Source organism: Fusarium proliferatum, assembly GCF_900067095.1.
Source record: "Fusarium proliferatum ET1 genome assembly, contig: FPRO_scaffold002, whole genome shotgun sequence".
Classification (NCBI taxonomy): Eukaryota; Fungi; Ascomycota; class Sordariomycetes; order Hypocreales; family Nectriaceae; genus Fusarium; species Fusarium proliferatum.
Genome location: NW_022194791.1, coordinates 2,155,036 through 2,181,725, shown reverse-complemented (window position 1 = coordinate 2,181,725; position 26,690 = coordinate 2,155,036). Strand labels below are relative to the sequence as shown.

The 26,690-nt window shown below is 50.4% G+C and overlaps 6 protein-coding genes across 6 annotated transcripts; 4 read left to right on the top strand and 2 right to left on the bottom strand.

Moving 5' to 3' along the window:
• Positions 1–101: 101 nt before the first annotated feature.
• FPRO_03069 (uncharacterized protein) lies at positions 102–3,340 on the top strand (the record flags this gene model as incomplete). Its single annotated transcript, XM_031226759.1, has 3 exons — positions 102–426; positions 494–2,574; positions 2,630–3,340. The coding sequence occupies 3 exons, from the start codon at positions 102–104 to the stop codon at positions 3,338–3,340; spliced, it is 3,117 nt and encodes a 1,038-aa protein (XP_031077264.1).
• Positions 3,341–3,875: 535 nt separating this feature from the next.
• FPRO_03070 (uncharacterized protein) lies at positions 3,876–6,104 on the bottom strand (the record flags this gene model as incomplete). The annotated part of the gene is made up of 3 exons (XM_031226758.1): positions 3,876–3,982; positions 4,037–5,539; positions 5,597–6,104. 3 exons carry the CDS (start codon positions 6,102–6,104, stop codon positions 3,876–3,878), a joined length of 2,118 nt encoding a protein of 705 aa, XP_031077263.1.
• Positions 6,105–6,531: 427 nt separating this feature from the next.
• FPRO_03071 (uncharacterized protein) lies at positions 6,532–8,129 on the top strand (the record flags this gene model as incomplete). The annotated part of the gene is made up of 10 exons (XM_031226757.1): positions 6,532–6,656; positions 6,712–6,724; positions 6,812–6,838; positions 6,904–6,969; positions 7,016–7,094; positions 7,148–7,231; positions 7,287–7,405; positions 7,458–7,521; positions 7,576–7,720; positions 7,778–8,129. 10 exons carry the CDS (start codon positions 6,532–6,534, stop codon positions 8,127–8,129), a joined length of 1,074 nt encoding a protein of 357 aa, XP_031077262.1.
• Positions 8,130–8,383: 254 nt separating this feature from the next.
• Positions 8,384–10,228, bottom strand: FPRO_03072 (uncharacterized protein; the record flags this gene model as incomplete). Its single annotated transcript, XM_031226756.1, has 3 exons — positions 8,384–8,866; positions 8,914–10,081; positions 10,137–10,228. The coding sequence occupies 3 exons, from the start codon at positions 10,226–10,228 to the stop codon at positions 8,384–8,386; spliced, it is 1,743 nt and encodes a 580-aa protein (XP_031077261.1).
• A 1,034-nt stretch (positions 10,229–11,262) lies between these two features.
• FPRO_03073 (uncharacterized protein) lies at positions 11,263–20,959 on the top strand (the record flags this gene model as incomplete). The annotated part of the gene is made up of 2 exons (XM_031226755.1): positions 11,263–11,339; positions 11,392–20,959. The coding sequence occupies 2 exons, from the start codon at positions 11,263–11,265 to the stop codon at positions 20,957–20,959; spliced, it is 9,645 nt and encodes a 3,214-aa protein (XP_031077260.1).
• A 2,208-nt stretch (positions 20,960–23,167) lies between these two features.
• On the top strand, positions 23,168–25,951 carry FPRO_03074 (putative elongation factor 2; the record flags this gene model as incomplete). The annotated part of the gene is made up of 3 exons (XM_031226754.1): positions 23,168–23,175; positions 23,369–25,877; positions 25,934–25,951. 3 exons carry the CDS (start codon positions 23,168–23,170, stop codon positions 25,949–25,951), a joined length of 2,535 nt encoding a protein of 844 aa, XP_031077259.1.
• Positions 25,952–26,690: the final 739 nt, after the last annotated feature.

The window sequence follows — 26,690 nt, the reverse complement described above, 5'->3', positions numbered from 1 at the left end:
TCGCAAAGATAACTGCGCCGACCCGGCGCAACACAGTCCGACCCTATCGAGTATGCGACGGCACCCCTAAGTTCTAACTCAAGACCATCATCAGAATCACCATGGCCGATACCGAGCGTACGATCCTCGATTTTTACCAGATACCTACTCTGTACCCTACAGAATGGCCAGCTGAGAAGGACCTGGAAGACTTGGACGATGATGATGAAGGCGAGAAAAATGCTGCTATAAAACGAAGACAGTCACGTTATCAGGCGCTCGAGAGAGCCGTGAGCCAACGACGGAGCAACATTCCCAGAGAAGACGATCAAGGAGGTGTTGGAAATATTGTTCAAAAAGACGAGCCAGATCCGCTAGGGACTACTGATAGCGTCGTCAGAACACTGAAGCATCTTGGTCTGCCCCTCCAAGATGACCACCGACTACGTATGCTCCCGTGCCATGACTGTGCGATTCACGGATATAATAGATTGACGGCGTGTGGCTAAACCAGGCAATCGATTCCTACTCTCTTCAACAACATTTTCGCCAGCTCTCTTCCTCTCCCAGATGCATGCTACTGCCGACACTCGGAGTCTCCTTACTGGTCTCGACGTTCTATCACAATCCATCGATCAAAAGTCAGCGTCTCTCAAGGTCCTCGTCGAGACCAACTTCGAAAGATTCGTCAAAGCCAAAGCAACAATAGATAATGTCTATAAGGAGATGAAATACCGCGGAATGGAACCACCTGACGCCAATAATGCGCACTCCAATGCAGCCCAGCGTCGCAGTTATCGAAATAGTGTGGCGGGTGGTGCTGGGTTAGGAATCAACAATCCCCTGACATCTCCCAATATTGACATGCGTAAAAAGAATGCACTGACAAAAGAGAGCGAGTACGGTGTGCTGGGAATAAAGGGCCCTCTACTGGAGGTTTCTGCAAAGGCTGAGGACGTATGGGGACCTGCTTTAGGAGGAAGAGAGAAGGAGGAAAACCTCAAAACCGTTTCAAATCATCTGACAAGATTCAAGGACTACGTTGAGCTGAGCACGTCGATAGCAGACAGCATCAAACGCAAGGATTATGAATCATTAGTCGACGAGTTCAGCAGGGCAAGAAAAATTGCAGACGAAGCTCGGCGATTGACAGAGGAAATAGGGGACGAGACACCGACAGAGCCCCAACTTTACCAGTTGTTGATAGCGGGACGCATGTGGTATGATGTTGACCAGCAGATACGCGCCTTCAAACGCGACATCTGGAAGAGGCTGGTTACTCTTCACACCGCATCCAGGACGGATGGCACAACTGGCCGTATTCAAGACCAACATATGGAACTCATCGGATTGCTACTTGAGCTTGGCGCCGATGACAACCCCATCTGGGTGTGGCTTTTGAGTCGATACGACCATTTGAAGGGTAAAATTCAATCGACAGCAGACCGCTCAAAAGTTGAGATCGAGGTGCTTCGTCGCCGGCTGGCCAGTAACGATAAACCGAACCCCAATATTATCGCCGCGCATCTTCGATCCCTAGGACGCCCGGTGATTGAGGATAAGCCTTTGACATTCGACTCGCCTGAAGTAATTGAGCTCTGGGAGAAGATGTTATCATTCCTGAACAGTCTCCTGTCAAGTGAAGGTATTCTGGGTGAGGTGATAGAGTTCTGGCAGACAGTGCAGGGGTTCATTAATGGGTCTGCTCAAGCTGCCCTCCCCGTTGGATATCGGGGCGAGTCTCGGCATCACCATGAACTCTCACCGCAGAGCGTTGACGAGTTACGAAAGGGAGCTGTGGAACTAGTGGACTTGCTCCGAGAACATGCTTATTCATTCTTCGTGGATATGCCTCCCGAAGATGTATCACTGCTATTCTCACCAGTACCCAATACGCCAGCCCCGACGACGCCCGGATCTGCCGCATTGTCGTTTCCCAGAGATCCTCGCTTCAATTTCGATCCAAACAACATGCCGCCTCCTTCGCCCAAGAGGGGTGAAGTCTGGGAAAAGCTGGCATTCTGGCCTCCGTGGTCTAATTCTATCAGCGGTGTTCACTACCTGTCGAAGATGCTGACTTTAGTTGGCGCTGGAGCTGGTGATTTGGCGTGCATTGAGCCAATTGAGTCCGGAGAAAGCCAGGTAATTGATCGCCTCCGAAGTCTTGTTGGGGGTTCCCGAGAGCGATGCGTGACAGCGTTGTGCGCAGCCTGGAACAGAGATGCCGAGAATATTAAGTATGTTGAGGACTGGCAGCGCTCGGTTGAGATGGGGGACGTGACACGAATGCCAGCCAGCTTCGCTGCCTTCGAAGGAGCAGTCCTATCAGGCATGCAGAAAATACTCTACATCCCCGATGCCATGTCCAGGTCAGGCTCGGGAGATATTGTCTTGCCACCTCCGACCAAACTTCTCATGATGGTCCGCAGCCAGTATGTTACCACTCTGTACAAGGCATTGAGCGGCATGGTCGAAAACGCCGAGCGCTCTTTGAAGAAGACGGAGGACGACTGGTTAATAGATAGCGAGAGATCCCTTGCATTGGCTGCAGCGCCGAGCATGGCGGGCAAAGGGGCACTGGACTCGGGGGATAGGGTACGCCTTCTACTACTACTTCGAACGACTTCACTGTACTGACAATTCTATTTAGAACATTCGCATGCTCATGACCTTGAGTAACTTGTCATCATTGCGGTCACAAGTAGTGCCAAGTCTCAACTTGCAGTTCGAGAATGCCTTCTCTGTAAAGTTGACTGATGAGTCCAAAAAGATTCGCGAAGTTCTTGGACAGATCCATGAACGACTTTTCCAGTCCTACACGAAACAGTCAATCGAAAGGCTTCGCGATGTCATTCAATCAGGCATCTCAGCCCCTGACTGGGCTCCTGGCCAAGGGCAACGTACCCAGGCAGCTAAACCATATGTGTACGAGGCGCTTCTTACTCTCGTACTTGTTCATTCTCAGGTTTCTACTACTGCGCCGGCTCTTACGGTCGAAGTTTTGTCCTTCCTACTCGAACAGACGTCCACCCAGCTCCTGGAAGCCTTCAGACGTCGGCCGCGATATACTCTAGAGGCACTCATGCAAGCAACCCTCGACGTAGAATTCGTCGCTCAGACCCTCAGCCACTACACTTCGGAGCGTGCTTCGGAGCTTCAGAGCCAGATCTATCAAGAGCTTGATGCCCGTACGGACAACGAGGCCCGCGCACGTCTCCAAGGCGAACTGTCCGAAATGCGCAACGTTCTCAAACGTCTTAGAGAAGCGAGCAAAAATGAATTTGCTTGCTTCAAGAAGCCAAAAAGGCCAGGCCACGGCCCCAGCAGGAATAATAGCGGACTGTCCGGTATCTCAACCTAGAAGGCTCTGGATCCGTATATTTCCGGCATATCAAGCAACCAAGAGCGGGAGGATGATAGTTACACAACAGCCATGGACTATACGGGTTAGAGTGCGCTCGGCGAAGAGGTCTGTGTATTTAAGAACACGTCGTACTAGAGCATAAGCGAAGTGAATCACGATCAACTTCCTTCACTTCTGTAAGCCCGGTCCCATCGCTGAAAATTGCATTAAAGAAACCCCGAGGTATATTGTTTCTTGGTTTTTTTTTCTATACCGTGAACGCCAGAGTTGGACCACAGCCCCTGATTTCTATTTTGTTTTCGTTGACTTTTCCTGCTCTCTCTCATAACGCATTGGGCCCAAAGGCACCGTGCCTAGTCATACATAGGTATAGTATATATCGTGTGGTATCAAAATTCATATTCTTTTCCGTCCAGTCATTAGCCATTAAACGGTTCAAATCAAATACGTCTCCCCCCGTGCATGATTTATGCTGACATACTCCGTGAGCAACGATTGCAAGTGTCATAAGCATCGACCTGTGAAGAATCGTTCAAGGAGTGTTCGTAATGAGAAGGTGAGAGCAGAGAATCATCTCGAGGGATCGAGAGTCTGCTGGGGAGAAGGGGGAGCCATCTTGGCGGGCAAGGATCGTATCGTCTGTTACAGTGGTTAGCCGGCTATTACAAACGGATTAGAACGGATGGTACTCACAGTCCAAATCGATGCTTTGGAAGTAAGTTCCTATAACAGGATCTTGTTCCGAGGTGATCAACTTGCCTGTGTCACTGCGGAGTGTTTGTGGCAGGGCTTTGCGGATTGCCAAAAGCATCTTCAGCAGCCCTGCTAGATTACCTCCCTGCTGTGTGAAGACACCCGGGTCTCGTTCTAGGGGCCACCCAGGGCGGAGATGATCTTGCTCCCAAGCTTTGAAGGCCCAAGTCGATTTCTCAAGACAGTTGAGGAAGATGACAGCCGTTAGATACATCTTGAAGTTCACCTTGACCTTGCTGTCCTGGAGTACGCGATGCATTCCGCTGAGCAGTGCCTTTGAAGTGTTGTTGGCCTTTCTCTCAGCTGCCGCGTTCAGCTGCATGCAAAGCGTCGTATAGATGTCAGCATCGTTCTCGCTTTTGGCTTCTTGGATGCGCCTGGGCTCTTCATTCTTATCGGCTGGTCTTTCAATAACGTTCCACTGCCTCTCGCGATCGATACTCTCCACCAAACCCCATAGCTCTAGGGACTTTCGAAGTAGATCATCCTCTGACTCTTGCAATTGCTGAAGAGCAAGACTCAGAGTGACACGCATGAACTTGGAGGGCTCTCGGTCGATAAAAAGCTGAAAGACATCACGCATATAGGCCTCAACCTTGCCAGGAACATCTTCCTTGTCCTGGTCGATCATAATAACCTGGAAGAATGAATCCTTGCTGCCTCTGGATTCTGCTAGCGACTCGCTAGGCTCTAGCAGTGCAACCAAAGCTTCGAGGAGTATGACCTTGCCAGTTTCAGGAAAGTGCGAAACCTCTATCATGGTACCATCATGGGTCATATTCAGCTGGTTCTTCAAGAGGTTGATGCGATTTTGGGACAGGACAACCTGGACACCCGCCGAGTACAAATCAAGCTGCTCCTGGAGCCTCGTTCGCACGCAACCAGTCCTCCACACCCTCGGTGCGAGAACCTTCCTGCACGTGTCACATGGTGTTCCTTTGCCGCAATTCTTTCGAAGGATTCTGCACCTAATGCATGCACCTATTTTGCGAACTTCCTGCACCTCCTTTCGCCGCGCAGCAGTAAAGCGAGATCGCGCGTGTCGAGGTCTCCCATTAAGTTGGCCATCGCTTGTGTCCATCCGAACACCACCCCTGCTCATCTGGATAGGTGTCGGTGGATGCTCGTGAAGTAAAGGAACAGGCGAGGCAGTCGCCAAGTATGTCATTTCGCCCCACGGTTGCGAAATTCCACTGTCGGGAGCTGTTACGGCACTGGGAGAGGCTTCTATCGGGGTCGGAATGTCCATAGACGGCGGTGTAGTCGAGGTACCAGTCTCGTGAACGAGCTGGGGGTCAAGAAGCGACGGGTTTAGCCTGGCTGTAGCAGCAACGGCGACCGATATGTTCGAGACGTCTGGGGAAGCAACGCTATTAGGAAGCAATGCTTGAAGTCGTTCCTCGGGTGATAACTCGGTTCCTGGGAGGGGTTGCTGAATTGCACCTAACACATTTGTTGTGAGAAGGGCGCCTTGTAAGTCAGGCTCCAAGGGGCCATTACCTCTGTTGCCCTGCTGCGACCGGTTCTCGTAGCTCACGGGAGGGTTGTCTAGAGTGAATTGTTCGTGAAGCTCGAAGCGATCTGGAACATGCTGGGCGTTGGCGGGGTCAGCGGGGTCAGCGACGCCTGCCTGTACACTCTGAGCACGATTGTTCTCGTTCAAATCAACCTGTCGTGAGGCTTCGGCGAGTGTCTCGAGGGCGCTCCACCCTTGGGGGAGGTTTGGAACATCGGCTGGCTGCCCGTTCGGCTGCGCTTCAGGGGGTGGTCGATCGACAGGTGCTCGTGCATTGGTGATACCATGAAGTTCGAGGCATGCTCGCATACGATCTGACTCGGAGATGGCGGGACATTTCTTGGTGATATGCGTTGTCAAACTATCGATCCTTCCCTTTGGAAAGTTCTCACCGCATTGCTTGCACGTATGCGGATATCGGTTACTGTTGTCGTTGAGCTTAGGTCCCCGGACGAAGTACTCGAGAATGAGGGGATTGGGCTTGCGGCCCATTGCGCGCTCTGGGGCGTCGTTGCAAGCGCGTCGCCCGCAACCTGAACCGTCAAGGCGTCTGATACGCCGTTTCCACCAGAGGCCAGTGTCGTAAGTCCAAGGGGCTTCAGAATCGCTGCAGGATTGATAACGTAGGGCTGGGATTTGATGATAGAATTGTGCCGTTGCTGCGATTCTGCCTTGACAGACCGACAAATTTCTCACACCGCCTGTAGACGCGGATTTGTGGTTTGTCCGGCCCAGTCGAGAGCTTGTCTGATTGGTAGAAAGTTTCCGAAACCTGGTGTAGCATTCTTAGTCGTTCTCTGAGACCGCGGGGCATCGAAGAAAAAAAAGTGAACCCCGCGCTTCAGCTATCATCTACTATCAGGCGTTGTCGTCTACGGGTTACCAAGTTTTCAATTGCCACTGACAAGATACTCTCAAGATGAAGAACATTCAGCGTCTCGAACTGCCGGCTGCGGCTGACATGCATGTCCATTTACGTCAGGGCGATATGATGGACTTGGTTGTTCCAACGGTTCGCCAAGGAGGAGTCGATACGGCCTTCGTGTATGGACTCTGGACTATAACAGATTTGATATTAAAAGCTAATATAATATAACAGTATGCCTAATCTCGTATGTCGTCTCTTGTAGTGATGCTGTTCAAAATACATAACTATCCAATGGTTTGTATACATGACAGCTGACCCATGCCACGAATAGTTGCCTCCTCTTACTGCCGTCGAGCAGGTACGTCTTCATAAAACGGACTTAGTAGACTTCTGCAAGATCAATCCTGACTGTGATACCTGTAGGTTCTCGAGTACAAGGCTAAGCTCACAGCCATCACCCAAGATGTCAACTTCCTCATGTCACTCTATGTGAGCTTCAACCCACCCTATACTACCAGTCCCTAACTCGTATGAGCTTCACCCTTCAGTCACTCCTGAAGTGATAGCCAAAGCTGCCGAGGCCGGTGTAACCGGTGTCAAGTTGTACCCTCAGGGTACGTGATCCTGCCCAGTTCTATAACTGTAACCACTTACACCATCCTTGTAGGTGTAACCACCAACTCTGAGAGTGGTGTGTCGGATATTACAGCCTTCTATGATACTTTTGCAGCAATGGAAAAGCACGGAATTGGTTAGAACCCTAGGAAATCCTATACTAGGCCGAACTGACCGCTGTTCTGTGCTAGTCCTGAACATACACGGAGAAGTCCTCGAGTCTCTTGCGCCGGCCGACACAACCCTCGAGGAGGCTTTCCTCCCAACCCTAAAGCAGCTGCATGACCGATTCCCTCAGCTACGTATCGTTGTACGTCTGCCATCCCCACGATCAGAATGGTGATGGTTAACACCTGTTCCAGCTTGAGCACTGCACCACCTCCGCTGCTGTGGAGGCTGTGAAGGCCTGTGGCCCAACTGTAGGCGGTATGGTGTCAAGTAACCGATGCGGATGATGCTCAGCCCTGACCATTTTCATAGCTACCATCACCGCTCATCACCTCTACCTCACTTCTAACGAGGCCTGTTGCGATCCTTTCGCCTTCTGCAAACCCATTCCTAAGAAGCCAACCGACAGAGATGCCCTGATCAAGGCCATTGTCAGTGGCAACTCCAAGTTCTTTTTGTAAGTCTCGGGCTCAAGTTGAAGCTAAGTCCTTGTTGGGTACTAATTCTCCGATAGCGGTAGCGACAGCGCTCCTCATCCCCTGCAGTCCAAGACCTCTGCTGAGCAGGGTAAGGCGCCTGCTGGCGTTTTCACTCAGCCCTACGTCGTGCAACTTGTGCTCCTTGGTCTAGAGGAAGCTATCGACCGTGGCGTTATCTCGGAAGCTGATGTGACACAAGAGATACTCGAGAACTTCCTCAGTCGTAACGGACGTCGCTTTTACAAGCTACCCGAGACCTCTGGTAAGAAGATTATCCTAGAGCGCAAGAGCGACAAGATCCCCACTAGCATCAAGAGCGCGGACAGCAAGACTGAAGTTGGTATCTCGCGACATGGAGCGGAGGTATTCAGTTTGACGTGGGCTTGAGTTACGGCTAACGAGTCAAACTGGGTGAGGTGTAACGTTACATAGAACCATGGATCGAGGTGTCAAAAAGCAAAGTGTGTTAGTATTCAAACAACGTTTCATGTTTCGCCAGTACCAGGAAAGATGTGACGCCGTGCTACTAATAGAGCAGATATGAAAGCAACGTATACTGACAGCCATAACTCCATGCTAAGCTCTCAAGTTTTATACAACCCAGGCGGACATACGGGGTATTTGATATAAAAAGCAGCCCTTTATCTAGATTCTTCATCCCTACCCCAAACGTTGCGGAATTCGTCCTGGTCTATCCCATAATCGGATTGGTAATTGGACGCTGCATGGGTTTCTTGCTGATTTCGATCGTCGCTCCAGGATCTAGATTCTTCATTTTTGGGACTCTCGTGCCCATCCTGCCCACCAACTTGGGCGGTTTCCGCAGGAGTGGGAGGGCCCTTGTTCAGGCCCAGTTCGCCTGGGTCTGGTTCGGCATGCTTGACAACTTTCCTTGGTTTCTTTTTCTTCTTGATGGGAACAACAGCTTCAGGTTGAGGCTCGAGTTGGGTTTGGGGCTCACGTCCATGTCCTCGACTCCTTTGCTTCCCTTTGTTTGTTGCGGGAGGGTACTCTGTTGCCGGCGACCTTACGGACGGGCTCGCATAAGCTGAAGACCTCGTACCAAAGCTGCCAGGAGAACGGTATCGTTCTCTCAGCGGTTCACTGGCGGTAATGACCGGATACTGTCTCATATTAGCGGCATAATTGCATGGTGACCAATCATGCTTACATTCCAATCGCCGTATTCCAATTGGCGAGCTTGCTCGTACAGGCGATCCTCATCAGCATCAATCTCGGGTTCCTCGAAGGTACCGTGTATGTTTTCGTTGATCTGATCGGGTCTGTTGTCGCTTGATTCCCCATTCCCGCGGAGAAGAGGCGTCGTTGAATTTACCTCCCCAGGCTTTGGAAGCCAGTATTTCCCCTTTCCACCACGCTCGTATCGCATACCTTCTTTGAGTCTTGCAAGACGAGACTTGGAGTCTTCATGAGCCATGACCTTGTCACCAGAATCAAAGATTCTGTATCCGTATGTATCTCCCCGGAAGGTCAATTTGGAGTCTTCGATAAGATCCCTCACTCCAAAAGCATCTTTGAAAGCATGGCGCAAGGGCATGCGCGCGGATAGAATGCTGTTATCAGCAAAGTCGTGCCATGAGAAAGCGTACCAGTGGGCAACAGCAAAGATAGGCATCTCCACGCAAATAAGAGCGTCCTGGATAGCTGCTGCCAAGTTGTCGGAGGTGTAACCCTCAACATTATCAGGGATTGCACCCAAGAAAACTAGAATTGACAGGAAAAACCCCTGCCAGTAAGAAGCAAAGATGATGAGCTTAATACACAGGAACTTGGGCACAGGCCTGAACGGCTTCAAGTCATGATTCATGCAGACCCAGAAGAGACCAAGCGCATATAAACTGACGGTGACACTGATGTTGTAAATGATGCCACTCCAAAGGTATCCCGAGCTCAGACCAATATAGCCCTCTTGATATGTACCGGTCGCTTTCATGATGATAGCAGATAGGGCAAGAATAGGCTTGAGCCAGGCATACTGAAGAATACCGCGCTTGATAGACAAAAACGTGTGGGGATCCGAGATGTCAACCTTGGGAAGTACGTGGTTGAGGGGCCAGAGGTGGTGGACTGGAGCTCGACCATGTGTCATAATGATGAGAGATCGCTCACCACCAAGGTAATTGATGAGGAGCTGAAAGAAGGTGTATATTGTGAAGGCTTCGTAGATATCGCGGACCGGATCGAGAAATGCAGCAGCTTTCAAAGAGACCATGCTTGTCCATGATGCTATCGAGTATATAGGAACCATGAGAAGGATTCTAACGACGTATCTTTGTAGTAGGGGTTTACGGTAGTTTTTAGCCTGCAACATTATCGAGCTAGAGGCTCAGGTTAGCTATGTGCATCATCATGGGTGACGCGACGAGGCCATACATAACAGAGAGTATTGTCGCAACCACAGAAGCAATGCCCGCGACCACGGTTGTGGCATAGGTGAGCTTCTGGCCAGTACCGCCATCCGCCATGATCTCGACGTATTCTTGCATTTCTACCCGAATGTTGTAGTTCGGCGGGTTTGATATGAGAAATGGAAACGTCTGGATTGTCCTAACACATGACGGCTGGTCTTCGAAAAGTGTTTCGGTGAACTATAGATGTCGCTGACAATACGTAACAAGAGACGGTGCGTAAAAATGTATCGAGGATACTTGACACCTGTCGATGGCCACGCTTTCAAGCTTTCGTAGGAGCCGTGTGTTGCTTGGCCATGTACTAGGTAGTCACAGTCGAAGCTTGGATGTTGGGGCAGATGATGTATTTGCTGCCTTGAGTGTGGTACGTAACAGTGTCTGAGGAATGATGGATAGCTCCGGGCGGCGGCTTATCGTTCATGCGCCCGCATGCCTGCCCGACATTGAAGATCCATATTGAGACTAGCCGACCAAGCTTTCGTAATTAGCAGAAATAGTCTATTTGCTCTAGTGACTGAGGATCTTGTGGGATTAGTAGTTAGTCAAGCTGTAAAGAAGATTCAAAACGAAGGAAAATGATCGCAATCTCACTCCAGGTTGGCGCCATAAAATGAATGTGGTGACATGCAGCCAGCCTCATCCTGAGCCGTGGTACTTATAAGATGGCAGCTTGTCTGTCCACTGATGCAATTGCGGGACGGGATGAAGTGGACGCTAAACACTTTGGGGAGCCGGACGCTAGAATCTCCAGTGTGACCACTGAAGCCAAGCGATGTCCAGTGGCTCCACTACCCTGCATCCGCTGAGTGACAGGGGCAGTGGCCGGTAGCTTACTTCAACAACCGTGCTGCCGTGGTGGTCATGTCCTGTCGCGAATTGGTTTCTTTCATTGTGAGCTGACAGCCCATAGGTTTTGACCGACTCCAACATCCCCTAGCAAGCCAAACTTGCTATGGCTGACTCACTTACAGACTTTTACAAAAACACCTGAGCTCTGTAACCACAAATTAATGAAACCTAATTGTATAATGCGACTCATCTCCCGATCCTTTAGTGGAGCCTCGTGAGCTTCTTCGAGTATATTCAACATGAATATCACCATGCATGGCCTCAACAATGCGATTGTTGCAGCCCGGGCCGCGGAAGGAAATCCCCAGTTCAACTAGTATGTTTCCAATCACTAAAGAACCCGTTAAACTACTGCTCACGTACAATAGTAAATTCCTTATTTTTATGGCCTTGTGCTGTTTTCTGGCGATCTTCTTTGTCCTATACTTCAATCGACTCTTCGCGTCGATCGTGTCCTACGCCCTCCGAGCTTATACATGGCACCACTATCGAGTCTACATAGATGTCAAGGCTATACAGATATCCCTTCTTGGTGGTCGAGTCTTCTTTACAGGTTTGCGATACCATGGCGAGAACGAGACGTTTATGATCCAGCATGGCTACATAACATGGCGGTACTGGCTACGACGAGTTCGAGACGCGGACATAATTGATACTCGACGATCGAAGCTCTCCTCCGGCGATGCTGCGCCTACAAGCGATGTCAAGAACCCGGAGCTTCCTTGTCGTATCCAGGTGGACCTGACTGGATTGGAATGGTTTGTGTATAATCGTAGCCCAGCCTATGATGGTATACTTGCAGGTCTTGCCCAGACCTACGACCCGGAAGCTCGTTCAAGCGGAATATCGGAGAAGGATGAGACTACTACACGATCCCGAAGCAACAAGAAGGAGGGTGGGTCTGTGGCTGGCAATGAAAAAGAGATGGATATGAAGCAGGAGTTCAGCGAACGAGCCAAGAGCATATTCCGACGTACGACCACGGGCTTTGGAAGCGGCGAGGATGATGAACAGACCAGGGATGATGAACCGGAGCTTCCATTCATGCTTCGATTGTTCCCTGTGCATGTTCGGTGCCAGAAAGCGGCTGCGGTCATAGGCAATGAAAACACGAAAGCCATCCTTATCGCCAAAGCGGATTCTTTAGACGTGGAAGTAGATGCTTCGGAGACAACTACACCTGATCCATATCGACAAACCTTCAAAGTTCAATTTCAACACCCAGTCATCGAAATCAAGGAGAACGAGGACTTCAAAGAAGATCAGGTCACTCGGGCGACCCGAGACCGCGACAATACCCAGACTCAGGAGGCATTATCTAAACGATCTTTCTTCCGCCACCATCGCCGAAAAGCCGTTAATTCGCTGCGGAATTTAGTTCCGTACTGGCGCCGGTCAGTAGAATCCTTCTCAACGGACTCACGGACAGCCATGACTACCGCTACTTCACAAGTGCCAGGGGCAAATCAATGGCAAGGACTGACCCGCTACCTCGATGATCGCGACCGAGATGATAGAGCTCGTTGGGCATCCGTAGAGTACGCAGCTGTGACGACGATTCTCGACAGCCCTGAGGCTGTATTGACAGTATTCTGGGATGCTGTTGGAAAAGTACCTGATCAGAGTCGCCATGGAGGCGTAAAAACCTTCCCATTCAGCATCAACGGAGACGTGCCCCCTGCTTGGGGTATGAACTTTTCGATCAAAGGAGGCACAATGAACTATGGCCCCTGGGCAGATCGCCAGAGAGCAGACTTGCAGCGCTTCTTTTTCCCATCACTATGTAAAGATGCCGTGCCTGCGAAACCGCTAAAACCAGGGGATTGGAGAGTTGCTACAACGTTCCAACTCTACATCGAAATGGATGACGCAGTCACGCTGCGAGTCCCCATTAGAGAAGAGTCCAAGAATTGGCGCTGGCGTGGCAAAGAACCGCCCGTGCGGCATGCCAAACCTCCAACCAAACGAAAGCAGAGGAACCGGACCAAGAAGAACAGCAAAACAGACGCAACGGAAATTCGGCCTGCAGGATGGTTGGAAGTGAAGCTCCCCACGAATTCCTCAGTCAAGTTCAACATGGATATGCTGGCTAGTCCAACAGGCTATACCACAAAACTCGATGTTGACTTGCCAAGTTCTGAGCTATGGAGCAGTGTAAACCATGATCTCTTGTGGCGATCTGGTGCTCAGATTATATCCTGTGACCTCTCAAACCCCCTAGCCTGGAATTCGCTTAGGAACTGGCACTTTAACATTAACAGCTCGAAGATGGAGCTTTTCATGCTGAGAGACCATATCTTCCTACTTACAGATCTGGTTGATGACTGGACAGCTGGCCCGCCTGCCGACTATCTTGTTTTTGTGCCCTTCAAATATCATCTCAATCTAACCTTGAGCTCGTTGCAGCTCTATCTCAACGTTAACGAAGCCAACATCATCGACAAAGCAACGGTCATTGAAGATAACACTTATCTTATCCTTTCGAGCCCTTGCTTGACTGCCGAGTCTTGCATCCCAGCCGAATCCTTCCGGCCAAGCAAGAATGCCATTCCCTTTGATGTCCGTGCTGATCAGTTGGACATGGCGCTTCAAGTCCCTCAATGGAACACACAGGCCGCGTTCCTTTCTTCGAAGCAACTGGGCCACATTGAAGGCCTTGCGGTGGATGGAAGTTACAACTACAATGCCACGACATCGTCAGCAAACACGGACACCCTTATTCTCAATGTACGCGGCCAGTCACCATATGTGTACTTGTATGGGTTTCTGATCCGATACGTCATACTCTTGAAAGATAACTACTTCGGAGAATTTGTTCATTTCCGAACTCTAGACGAATACCAGAATCAGCTTCAGATGAAGAAAAAGAATCCTGACGCGGAAGCTGTAACACAACCTCCCCCCAAAAAGTCCAACGACATGGATGTCGTTCTAGGTGTCAGGATTGAGGACCTCAAGGTCATGCTACCAACGAACCTCTATTCTGCTGACCGCTATATAGAGGGGGAGCTGGCTAGCGTCTCTGTCGATTTGCGCTTCACCAATTATTTCATGGAAGTCGAAGTCGAGGTTAGTCCTATCAGTCTTGCGCTCGGATGTAGCGAAGGCACTCTGGACTCCCCTGGCATGTCATCATCCAACACCCAACTCTTCATTGATGGCGTTCAACTATTCGGACATAAGCTCTTTGGACTACCGCCGTCTGAACCAGCATATGTCTGCAACTGGGATGTCAATGTCGGTGGGATTACCGGAGAGTGTACGTCTGAATTCCTAGTTGCAATAGCGAAGGGTGGCAAGTCCCTTGCCTTTTGCTTCGATGATGTGGAGAACGCCCTTGTGCCATACTCATCACTTGTCTTCTATGATATAACATTTGCTCGAGCTGCTGTGGAGTCTATTCAAGTTTGGTTGCATGTCGATGAAGCTGCTTTCTTAGTGTCAACTGATGCTATCGATGTCTGCTTCAACGACTGGGCCAGATCTCATTATTCTAAGCGTGCAGATATTATCGTACCAAACATTCAAATCTCATGTCTCAATGCAGAGTCAGCGGGAAGACAAAAATCTAGATACCACCATCCTGTGGAAACAGATGCCCACTTCCGAACGACCATTCGCCTTGCCGTCATTGGACGTAAATTCAAATTCAGCGAAGAAAGAAGGACCCAGCAGGAGTTGGTTCAGAGAGAGGACCAGCGCACACATCGAGCTGAATTTCTCCTCTTGCCGGACTATCTGGACGAATTCGTCCCGGAGGCGATTGACCCTCCAGCTCAATGTGCACCTCCCCCTCCTCATCCAGCTGTGTCCCTCGAGGGTGAGAGAGACGATAGTTCGCGGAGGACTATAGCCTCACGGCATTCTCGAGGGCTGACTCATAAGTCCTCATTCCTCTCTCTCGCCGAATCTAGCAATGGAAGCGTTGTGCTTGCACATAGTCAATATAGAGCTCGGTCCAGATCTAAACAGGACGATTTTCTGGCGGTTAGGTCTTCGTCAACGGACAACCGACGATCTCTAAGAGCTAGAGGCTCGTTTGGCTCACATCGCTCAGCTAACGATCATGTCGCGAAAGACGATGTTGCACACTCTTCAGTCGCCTTCTCAAGCCAATATGTTTCGCCTCAATTTCCGTTGCATGGTTTGAGACCAAGCACGCATGAATTGCCTTTCCCGAGCAGTGAGGAAGGCGATGACGACGACGGATTTGACACGATGAGCATAGGATTGGATGGTATCGATCCCAACGGTCTGGGTGAAGATCACACTTATCTCAGTGTAATTGTCGAATTCCCATCTGGCATGTCAGCTTTCGTTAATCCATCGGCCTTGCGTCATGCTGCATCACTCCTTGATGCTCTACAGCCAAACGAGCCAGAAACCTTATTAGATACCTTTCAAGTTGATGCCATGACTAAGATCTTTGATCGGCAGAAGGAACGAGAAACGAAAGGCCAAATCAAGGACCTGATGGTTCGGATACCGAACGCTTCATTTCGGCTTCTCAGTTCTACGACAGAGGATTCCCCCGGCTATTCACAGGAGGAGCAAGATCAATACGACCTCTTAATCTCGAAGGTGGCTTTGATTACGCGATTGACCAACACCTGGGAAGACCCCTTCAGGGATGAGACACGGCACTCGAGAACATCCCTCCAACTGCGCTTGGGATCTGCAGAGGTATCTGCATCTGAACGTAGCCCATCCTTCCAAGAACCACAGCCTGCAGTCATGGCACAAATCGAGGATGTAGTTGTGTCCATAGGCGAAAAAGATGTTCGCTTCATTGACGCAGATATTGGATCAGTGGTTGGGAGTACTGCCTCGGGCAAGATCGAATACCTAGCATCTCTCATTCATCGCACTTCACTCATTGCTTCCGATCTTGGACATATTTTCTCTGAAACGATGACGAAACATGAAAGCCGGCACAAGCTTTTCACGTATCTGCTTCTTGACCAGGGCAAGTCAACCAACGATCCCTCTTTTCTTGTCCGACCTTCTGCGGTACTGCGATCTGCAGATGATCATCTTCGTACGTCTGACTCTTGGAAACTCGCAATGCGACTTCGTCAGATCTGGACCACCATGGACTCCCACTGCAAATCTCAAATAATCGAGAAATGCTTCCACGCTACTCCCGACATACCAGAAGATGCTGCAAATTATGTGCTAACTGTGTTGGAGAAATGGCGTGGCTGGGACATGCAGGACTTGCCAAGTGCCATTATCCTTACCAACATTTTTGGACAACTCAGGGAGGCAGACATGGGACAAGGTGACCGACTTCCTCTTCTCGGTGCTTGTAGGCTTGCTGAGCTTCAGCTCGTCCTCGATCCTGGGCCAAAGCAGAATAAGATCGGGTTCATTGATCTGGCTGCGAGAATTGATCAGCAAATGCATGAAGCTGCAGTTGCCAACGAAGCCCCTGGAGCCCCTTTCACAACTTTGAACATATCCTGCGCCGAAGCGGGCATCAACTTGAATTGGGAACTTTGTGAATTAGCTGAAGAAGTGGTACAACTATACAGCAAGAGCCAAAGCCAAGTCCAACTAACACCAATTATGCCGAAACCCAAGCGCCCAGCCAAACCTGATCCTGCTGCTTGGCCTCCTGTCCATGTTGTCGTGGAGGTGACAAAAGGCGCAATCGAATTAGAGACCATTAATCTCAAGGCCAGGACGTTGAGCCATGGATTAAAAATGTCTTTGCTCCATCAGTCCAGCCCCAATGCCTCTAGTGCCATGAGTTTGATGCTCAATTGCAATGCCATCACTTCATCAATTCATAGCAACTCACATTCCCTGGCTATGATGCAGCTGAAGAATCCAAGCATCTTTGTGTCCCATGAACTTCAAAAGACCGACAACACATCAAGCCATACAATCAAGGCCAGCGCTGGAAGCCGAAACTTGACATTTGCAGTCAAAGAGGACCCTATTGGACTTATGGAGGTGCTTGATCGTCTTTTAGGAGATGAGATACAGACAGTGTATGGCCTGAAGAACCAGCTTGCTAGCTTGTCGAAGCCCAAGCCAATGGGCGCACAGAAGAAGATCGTGGATCGCCTTTCAAGCGTCAAGTTCAATCTTGCCATGTTCTTGGACGAGTACAACATTACCATTCCCTTTCTCCAGTCTCTCACCTATAAGATCACGGGAACTGTAGCACGAGCGGCAGCGGCAGCAAATTTCGGAAAGGAGATTATTTTCGACTTTGATATCAAGGAGAACTATCATGAGATGCAGATCAATGTCAGAAACAAACCTCGCAGTATTTCGCTCCTCCAGATTCCCCCAACAAATGGTCGTATTACGAGCCATATGGGCCAGACAGAGCATCAAATCAATGTCCTCTCATCTCTGGAGATAGTTCAACTGGATGCCTCTGCGGTTTACAGTCTTCTGACAGCCCTGAACAGACCTCAAATATCGAGTGCTGTCCAAGAATTACAGCAGCAAACCAAGATTATCCAGGATCGCATTGCCGAGATTTTTGGCACCGATGATGGCGAGGTTCCTAAGCTGGTGCCCGAATCTGTGGAACCAGAGCATCATAGCCTTAGGATCGTATATAATGTCCACCTGACTCTGGCCGGCCTTCAGGTTTTTGCCAAGACCTCCCTAAAATCAGAGGTTGAGCCAATGGCTCAAGTACTGTTTTCGTTAAACAGAGCACATCTGCATGCCTCAAATCGGCATGAAGCACACGGCCCTATACTCAAATACCCAGAGATCAATCTCAATTTAAGTCACATCGGCCTTGACATCCGCAGAGGCCCCGAAGACTCCATGAGATCTTGCGGAAATCTTGGCGTTGGTGTAGAAGTTTCCGCAAGCTCAACCCTGAGCGACGATGGCAAAGAGGACTGGGCGTTTAACTTCACAAGTGACGATTTCGAGTGTAACCTGGCCCCGGAAACCATTTCGACCGTCGTCGACGTCCTTGGCTACATGGGTGAGAAGATTAAAGACCTTGATACTTCTCGGGAATTGGATTACCTGAGGAAGCTGAGGCAGTCAAAGCCCAAGATCACTATTACCGGAGACGATGAGCCAGAAGAGGTCGATATCATCGACTCAGTTCTTGCATCAGTGCGATACCAGTTCGAACTCAGAAACATTCGTGTCCGGTGGAGCGTTGCGGATAATGTTGATGACGAGTCAAGTTCTAAGGAGGATCTTGTCCTATCAGTCAAACTCTTCGAATTCGGTACAAGAACCAGGCGATCAGCACGTCTCTCGATTGAGAACTTTCAGATTCAGATGGTGCCCCTGGGCCAAGACCTGACAATTCGGTCACTTCACTCAGCATTACTACCGGTAGTGACCTTCAACATCGCCTACATGTCGACTGCTTCTGCACGGCGAATGGCGTTTCAGGCTGTTGGCGAATCTCTCGATCTCCGCCTGACATCCGCCTTCATTGTTCCGGCTGCCCACTTGGCTGAATCGATTACGCTCTCGTTGAACAATGTCGCACAAGCGTCGACACAGTGGAACACTGCAGTCACAAATGAGAAGAAGCCAGACGAAGCACCCAAGCGGCAGCCACAACGTAGCATCTTCGGCAATAAGAGGTTAGAAAGCCTTCTCATTGACGCAGATTTCGCCGGTGCGGTTGTCTACATCGCCAGTAAAAGATCGTTGGACAATTCGGCCAAGACTCTGGGACGCCCTTCGCCCGTAGGAAAATACGGCCAATTTAATACTGACGATTCTGGGAGTGGAACAGTCCTGCGCAGTCCTGGTTTAGCCTGGAAGATTGAGTATCGTGACGACGCCCAAGACGACCCGTCTCTGTACGGAGAGATCAAGGTTGATGCCTCGAGCAACATTCTGTACCCTTCGGTTGTGCCACTAGTTATGGACATGTTGTCAAGCGTGAAGCAGGTTGTCAAGGATGACGAGGAAACTGAACAGCCCAGCGAACAAGCAGAGTCCAAACAGCCCCCTAACAAGTCTGGAGACGCTGATAATATCATCACTGCGGACCCAAGTGCTGTTCTGGGTCGCCTCAAGCTCAACCTGGGCCTGAGAATTTGCCGACAAGAATTTTCGCTGAGCTGTCAACCCATAGCTCGTGTTGCCGCCACAGCTTGCTTCGACAATATCTACTTTACAGTCAACACAGTCAGGTCTCTCGAGCAGGGAAACTTCTTTGCCATTTCAGGAGACTTTACAAAACTGCATGCTTCGGTGCAGCATGTGTACTCACGCGAATCCACCGCAAGCTTCGAGCTTGATTCCATTACACTATCCTTCATGAACAGTAAGCATGTAAGCGGAACGAGCGGAGTATCTGCCATCATCAATGTGAGTCCCATGGCTGTGTCCATCAACGCCAAACAAGCACAGGACTTCTTGCTGTTCCGTGAGATCTGGTACCCGAGCGAGTTACGCTCTGCCACTGCAGCACCTGTGGCAAAGATGAGCCCCGAGACATCCCAGAGTGGACATCTTGTGCAACGATATCAGCAGGTCGCAGCAACCGCTGCATTCCCCTGGACTGCAACCATTTCGATTGCAGCCTTAGACGTCACCATCGATCTTGGACAGGCCATTGGTAAATCCGCCTTTGCAATCAAGAAGTTCTGGGTATCGTCTAAAAAAACGTCCGATTGGGAACAAAACCTATGTCTCGGGTTCGACAAGATCGGAGTTGACTGTACTGGACGCTTGAGCGGCTTTGTGGCTCTACAAGATTTCCGCTTGCGCACTTCCATTCAATGGCCAAAACGAGAAGAAGCTCTGAACGAGACGCCCATGATTCAAGCTTCTATAAGCTTCAACGCATTCCGGGTCAAAGCAGCCTTTGATTACCAAGCTTTCTTGGTTGCTGACATCACATCTCTTGAGTTCCTCATGTACAATGTTCGTGAGAGCCTGGACGGAAGTGGAGATAGATTGGTCGCGATTTTTGACGGTGACTCTGTTCAAGTCTTCGGAACAACAACTTCGGCGGCTCAGGGCATTGCACTGTGGCAGGCCGTACAGAAACTTGTCCAAGAAAGGAAAGAGAGCTTCCAGGGCTCGCTGAAGGAGATCGAGAAGTTTATGAAGAGGAGATCAATGTCGACATCTCGAAGCACGATCCATCAAGTCGAACAAACACCGAAGTTGAAGGAGGAGGACACACTTTCAAAGTCACCTATATCTCTCGACACAGATGTTGTGGTGACACTCAAGGCACTAAACCTGGGCGTGTTTCCCAGCACGTTTTCAGACCACCAAGTGTTCAAGGTGGAGGCGCTCAATGCATACGCTCGCTTTGCGGCCAGCATGGAGCAAAGACGCATCCATAGTATCCTGAGAATGATGTTGGGTCAGCTTCGGATCGGCCTGGCTGGAGTTCGCAATGTTGAGGCCCCAAAGACTCTGAGCGAGATCTCCGTTGAAGATGTTGTTCAACGTGCAACGGGATCCAGAGGAGGAACCATCCTCAACGTCCCCCAAGTATCAGCCGTGATGGAGACATGGCAGAAGCCTAGGTCGAACGAGATTAGCTATATCTTCAAGAGTGCATTCGAAGGAAAAGTGGAAGTCGGCTGGAATTTCTCGCGTGTGAGCTACATCCGAGGGATGTTTGCAAACCATGCAAAGGCGCTCGAGCAAGTCTGGGGCAAGGAGATACCTCTTACCGCAGTCAAGATCAGAGGAGTGCCAGGAGCGGAAGAGACAGATGGAGAACAGCAAAAGATCACAGCAGAGATCGATGTACCAATGTCGAAGTACGACTATGTGGCACTGGAGCCCCCCATTATTGAGACGCCGCAGCTTCGCGATATGGGCGAGGCAACACCGCCCCTGGAATGGATTGGCCTGCATCGCGACCGATTACCAAACTTGACACATCAGATTGTCATTGTGTCACTTCTTGAGTTGGCCGGCGAGGTCGAGGACGCATACGCCCGCATCTTAGGCTCGTCCTGAGACCTGCCATGGTGATGGCAAAGGATGATAATTGAATTACTGGGCGGCGAGTGAGTCACTCGGTAATAGTAAGCAGCATGATGAGCAAGCGAGGCGTTACGGGAGCCATTGGACAATTGCTAGAAAGGGTTTCGGTTCGTCAAGTTCATGTTTGAGTTTATTAAACATAATACATTTGGACACATTTAGATTTTGTACTGCTTGTATCTTTCATCATCTTAAAAAGAAGATTTGCGCATTTTTCGGTCGAACATCATCAATAGTGTCCCTGAGGGCGCAGGAAGGATGGAAAATTCGATGCATACAGAAGAAAAGACAGATTCAATGGTCAACCTGATGCCAAGCACAATGTAGTAGCCGTATGGCTTTCAACAATACTGCGTTATTTTTGTCTTCTTTATGAAATAGATAAGGTATAAAAGTCATTTGATACATACTGATCCGATTCTTTCTTGGGGAAATCTGGTAATATCAGCTTCACTGCGGCATCACCCGGTGATCCTACAGGTTCCGGTCTAGCCTTCTGTGCTGCAAAGGCGGGTCGGGTCTAACAGACTCACACCCGAGAGAGCTTGTGGAAATCCTCCAATGAGAGCTTACCTAGAAGCTCTTACGAGGAATCAGCTTTTTTACGGTGGTCTGAGGATGTGAGGCGATGATTGACGAAGGTACGGCAAACCGCCAACTGCGCATGTATCGTCTCGGTGAATCCCCACCGAGAAAATACACATTCCTAAGGGCAGCGAGTTGTACAGTGCCTGCTAAATTAGTGAGCGAAGAGGGGGTTTCCCGTAAAGGTATGGACGGGATGAATTGTGTGGGAGCCGTAACGTTAGAGCTCTCTCTAGGTAGGCTACGTACCTATACCTAAGTTCCCTTCTCTTCAGCTTAAGCTACAGCCCACTTCGGATATTTGTAACCTTTTGCGGCGATGAAACGAACAAGAGTCAACAAATGCCAACAAAAAAAAAGGGTCCGAAGGTGATAAATCACAGAGTTGGTGTCTCTCGTGACGAAAGTACTGTATCCGAAGACTATAAGCCACTGTAAAAGTGACTTACAGTAGTAACGTGCAGGGCATGCACGTCATAGGGAATCAATCACTCGTATGTAACCGACTCGAGTAGTAGATGGGAGGGGAGACTCGGTTTCAAGCTGGGCCCGCGGAAAATCCCCCTCCATCAGGTTGTCTCATACTTTGGTTAGCATGGGTGATATTATGCGTGAGCTTATGCAATTTGACAAGACACCCATGTAATCGCACAGCTGTCGCAGTGTATGTTACCTGTAAACAAGAGAAACTCTAGTTATACGATGAATCATTCGGTTAGACGATTGGAAAACAGGCAAATAAATCCCCTGCCATCCATCATGAGTGAGTGAGCTCTTGAGAAAGAGGAGGGAGGGGGAGGGGCAAGCTCCAGGGTTTTCGGTGGTGACTAAGCCTGTTTGTCCCCATGAGCAAAGAACCTACCTATCGTGCCAGGGTTGGTGCCCTCTACGATCAACCCAATTTCCCATCTTGTGCGGCCGTGACTGTGGCAATTGATCCATACCTTGCCTGGGTAATTATCTCAAGCTCCCGTCAATGAACATGGATGGGAGGACATGATGCCCGCTCAGCAGACAGAATTTTAGCGGACTCATGGGCCTATCGTGACCAAGCCCAACCCCTCCATGAGGGCCTGGAGCGCCTATTCCTTCAGCGGGTGGCAGAAAACAACTGTGTAGCGGGGTCCTCTTGAGCGGTTGCTGCCCCACCAAAATTGTGAAAAGCCCACTGTCCAAATTTTTTTCTTTCGTGCTTTAGTGGGGATGCCCTCCGCTAAGTGGTGGGCTGGGTGGTCCAACCTTGCTGCCCGTAGGCTTCTCGCCGAATGAATCTTGAGGTGCCCAAACCTACCTTACCTTACTCCTCCCCGCTCAAAACTCTTCCCTTTCTTCCCTCCCTCTTTCTCCTCCTCCAAACCTTCTCTCGCCAAAAGGGACGCATAAAGAGTGACAGTGGTTCTCCTCCGGAACTGTCTCTCTTCCATCGTCACTTGAATCGTTGCCTTCTTCCTCTCTGACGGCAATCGCTTCTTGCTTCTTCCCTTTTTCTGCGGCTCAGATCGCGGGGTGAAAACTTCAACCCCGCTCTGTTCCCACATCAACAACTTCGACTTTTTGACATACACATAGTCAGGTCATCCAAACAATACCGCCAAGATGGTTAAGTAAGTAGGCATCGAATCTATCATCGTCTACCTGTCGCCGGCATCACCTTTCCGTCGTCGGCCTCATCACTATCTTATCCTGCACCATCTTCCATGATTGCATACCCCTCCAGCTGCACCATACCCCGCTCGGACTTAAGCCCTCCGTCCTTGCACGACCATGAGCTAACCGCGATGCCTTCACTCACAATAGCTTCACGATCGACGAGATCCGGCAGCTTATGGACAAGCCTACCAATGTCCGTAACATGTCCGTTATTGCCCACGTCGACCACGGCAAGTCTACCCTGACCGACTCTCTTCTCGCCAAGGCCGGTATCATTTCCACCGCCAAGGCTGGTGATGCCCGAGCCACAGATACTCGTGCCGACGAACAGGAACGTGGTATCACCATCAAGTCTACTGCCATCTCTCTGTATGGCCAGCTTGGTGAGGACGACGACGTTGCCGATATTGTTGGCCAAAAGACCGACGGAAAGGACTTCTTGATCAACCTCATTGATTCTCCCGGTCACGTTGATTTCTCTTCTGAGGTTACCGCTGCTCTCCGTGTCACTGATGGTGCTCTTGTTGTCGTCGACACCGTCGAGGGTGTCTGTGTCCAGACCGAGACTGTCCTCCGACAGGCCCTTGGTGAGCGCATCAAGCCCGTCATCATCATCAACAAGGTCGATCGTGCTCTTCTCGAGCTTCAGGTCTCCAAGGAGGATCTGTACCAGTCCTTCTCCCGAACCATCGAGTCCGTCAACGTCATCATTTCTACCTACCTTGACAAGTCTATTGGTGACATCCAGGTCTACCCCGACAAGGGTACCGTTGCCTTCGGTTCCGGTCTGCACGGCTGGGCTTTCACCGTCCGACAGTTCGCTGTCCGATACGCCAAGAAGTTCGGTGTTGACAAGAACAAGATGATGGAGCGTCTCTGGGGCGACAACTACTTCAACCCCAAGACCAAGAAGTGGACCAAGAACGGCACCTACGAGGGTAAGCAGCTCGAGCGTGCCTTCAACCAGTTCATCCTCGACCCCATCTTCAAGATCTTCGCCGCTGTTATGAACTTCAAGAAGGAGGAGACCGCCACTCTCCTCGAGAAGCTCAACCTCAAGCTTCCCGCTGAGGACCGTGAGAAGGAGGGCAAGCAGCTCCTCAAGGCTGTCATGCGAACTTTCCTTCCCGCTGCCGACTCTCTCCTCGAGATGATGATTCTTCACCTTCCTTCTCCCGCCACCGCCCAGAAGTACCGTGCTGAGACTCTGTATGAGGGTCCCCCCGATGACGAGGCCGCCATTGGTATCCGTGACTGTGACCCCAAGGGTCCTCTCATGCTTTACGTCTCTAAGATGGTGCCCACCTCCGATAAGGGTCGATTCTACGCCTTCGGTCGTGTCTTCTCCGGTACCGTCCGATCCGGTCTCAAGGTCCGCATCCAGGGTCCCAACTACGTCCCTGGCAAGAAGGAGGATCTCTTCATCAAGGCTATCCAGCGTACTGTCCTGATGATGGGTGGCAAGGTCGAGCCCATTGACGACATGCCTGCCGGTAACATTGTCGGTCTGGTCGGTATCGATCAGTTCCTTCTTAAGTCTGGTACCCTCACCACCAGCGAGACCGCCCACAACCTCAAGGTCATGAAGTTCTCCGTCTCCCCCGTCGTCCAGCGTTCCGTCCAAGTTAAGAACGCCCAGGATCTTCCCAAGCTTGTTGAGGGTCTCAAGCGTCTCTCCAAGTCCGATCCTTGTGTGTTGACCATGACCTCCGAGTCTGGTGAGCACGTTGTCGCCGGTGCCGGTGAGCTGCATCTCGAGATTTGCCTTAAGGATCTTGAGGAGGATCACGCCGGTGTTCCCCTGATCATCTCCGACCCCGTCGTCCAGTACCGTGAGACCGTTACTGCCAAGTCTAGCATTACTGCTCTGTCCAAGTCTCCCAACAAGCACAACCGTCTGTACATGGTTGCTGAGCCTATTGAGGAGGAGCTCTCTCTTGCCATCGAGTCTGGCAAGGTCAGCGCCCGTGACGATTTCAAGGCTCGTGCCCGTGTCCTTGCTGACGACTTCGGCTGGGATGTCACCGACGCCCGAAAGATCTGGACCTTCGGCCCTGACGGTACTGGTGCTAACCTGTTGGTCGACCAGACCAAGGCCGTTCAGTACCTCAACGAAATCAAGGATTCCGTTGTCTCCGGTTTCCAGTGGGCCACCCGTGAGGGTCCCGTTGCTGAGGAGCCCATGCGATCTTGCCGCTTCAACATCCTCGATGTTACCCTCCACGCTGATGCTATTCACCGTGGTGGTGGTCAGATCATCCCCACTGCCCGTCGTGTCCTGTACGCCGCCTCTCTTCTCGCCGAGCCCGCTCTTCTCGAGCCCGTGTACCTTGTCGAGATTCAGGTCCCTGAGCAGGCCATGGGTGGTGTCTACGGTGTCCTTACACGACGACGTGGTCACGTCTTCAGCGAGGAGCAGCGACCTGGTACTCCTCTGTTCAACATCAAGGCCTACCTCCCCATTCTCGAGTCCTTCGGCTTCAACGGAGATCTCCGACAGGCCACCTCCGGACAGGCTTTCCCCCAGTCCGTCTTCGACCACTGGCAGATCCTCCCCGGTGGCTCTCCCCTCGATTCCACCACCAAGGTCGGACAAATTGTCACCACCATGCGAAAGCGCAAGGGTGTCAAGGAGCTCGTTCCTGGTGTCGAGAACGTAAGTCTCATATCTGAGTCCGATGAGCCAGCAGATATGCTAACATGCTATGATAGTACTACGACAAGCTGTAAACGGCTTTTTTTTAATGCGCCGAACGAACCACGAAGCGTGCCGAGTTGGACACGCAAGATTAATCGGCTGATAACGAAGATTTGGGACGCATGTCAAATTCCACGGAGGAGCTCCTTGATGATCTCAGGAGCGGCATGCTGAGCGGAAACCAAAAGAAAAGTCGAGTGGCTGGGTTGAAGCTGAATGTCAAGGAGAAGCTCAATTCGGCTTTTATGTAGTTATGTCGTATCTGATGAGTTGAAACACGTTAGATTGAAGTTCACATGAAGTCGTTTGCGTGTTGTGGTTGCGAAGCCAAAGACCAAGGTGTAAGTTGACTTGAATTAGTAGGAAACTGTAGAAGTTCAGTGGCGAAACCGGAGAATCACTTGCTATACAGTCGGATCAAAATTGTCTTGAAATTCTGTTGGCATAAAAGATACGAGGAATATGAGTAGGTCTCATTGAAAAGTGGACCGAATCTGATGATACGGAGGCTCTATTTTGACTCCAGACTCAATGCCTGCAACTACCTACCTATGTCATATCAGAGCTATCGAATTTTTGAGAATTGATCGAAATATTCACATGAGCACTACCTTTCCTGGCACTTGTCTAGCGTATTAAAAATACTGTTTTATTTGATTGTATGGAGACTTATTGTATATCAAATTGATACCCGGGATCTTAATGCTTGACCTGTCACAATACGACGAAAGGCCCCAACCGCCCATGACCCAAAAAAAACAGCCTCCAGCC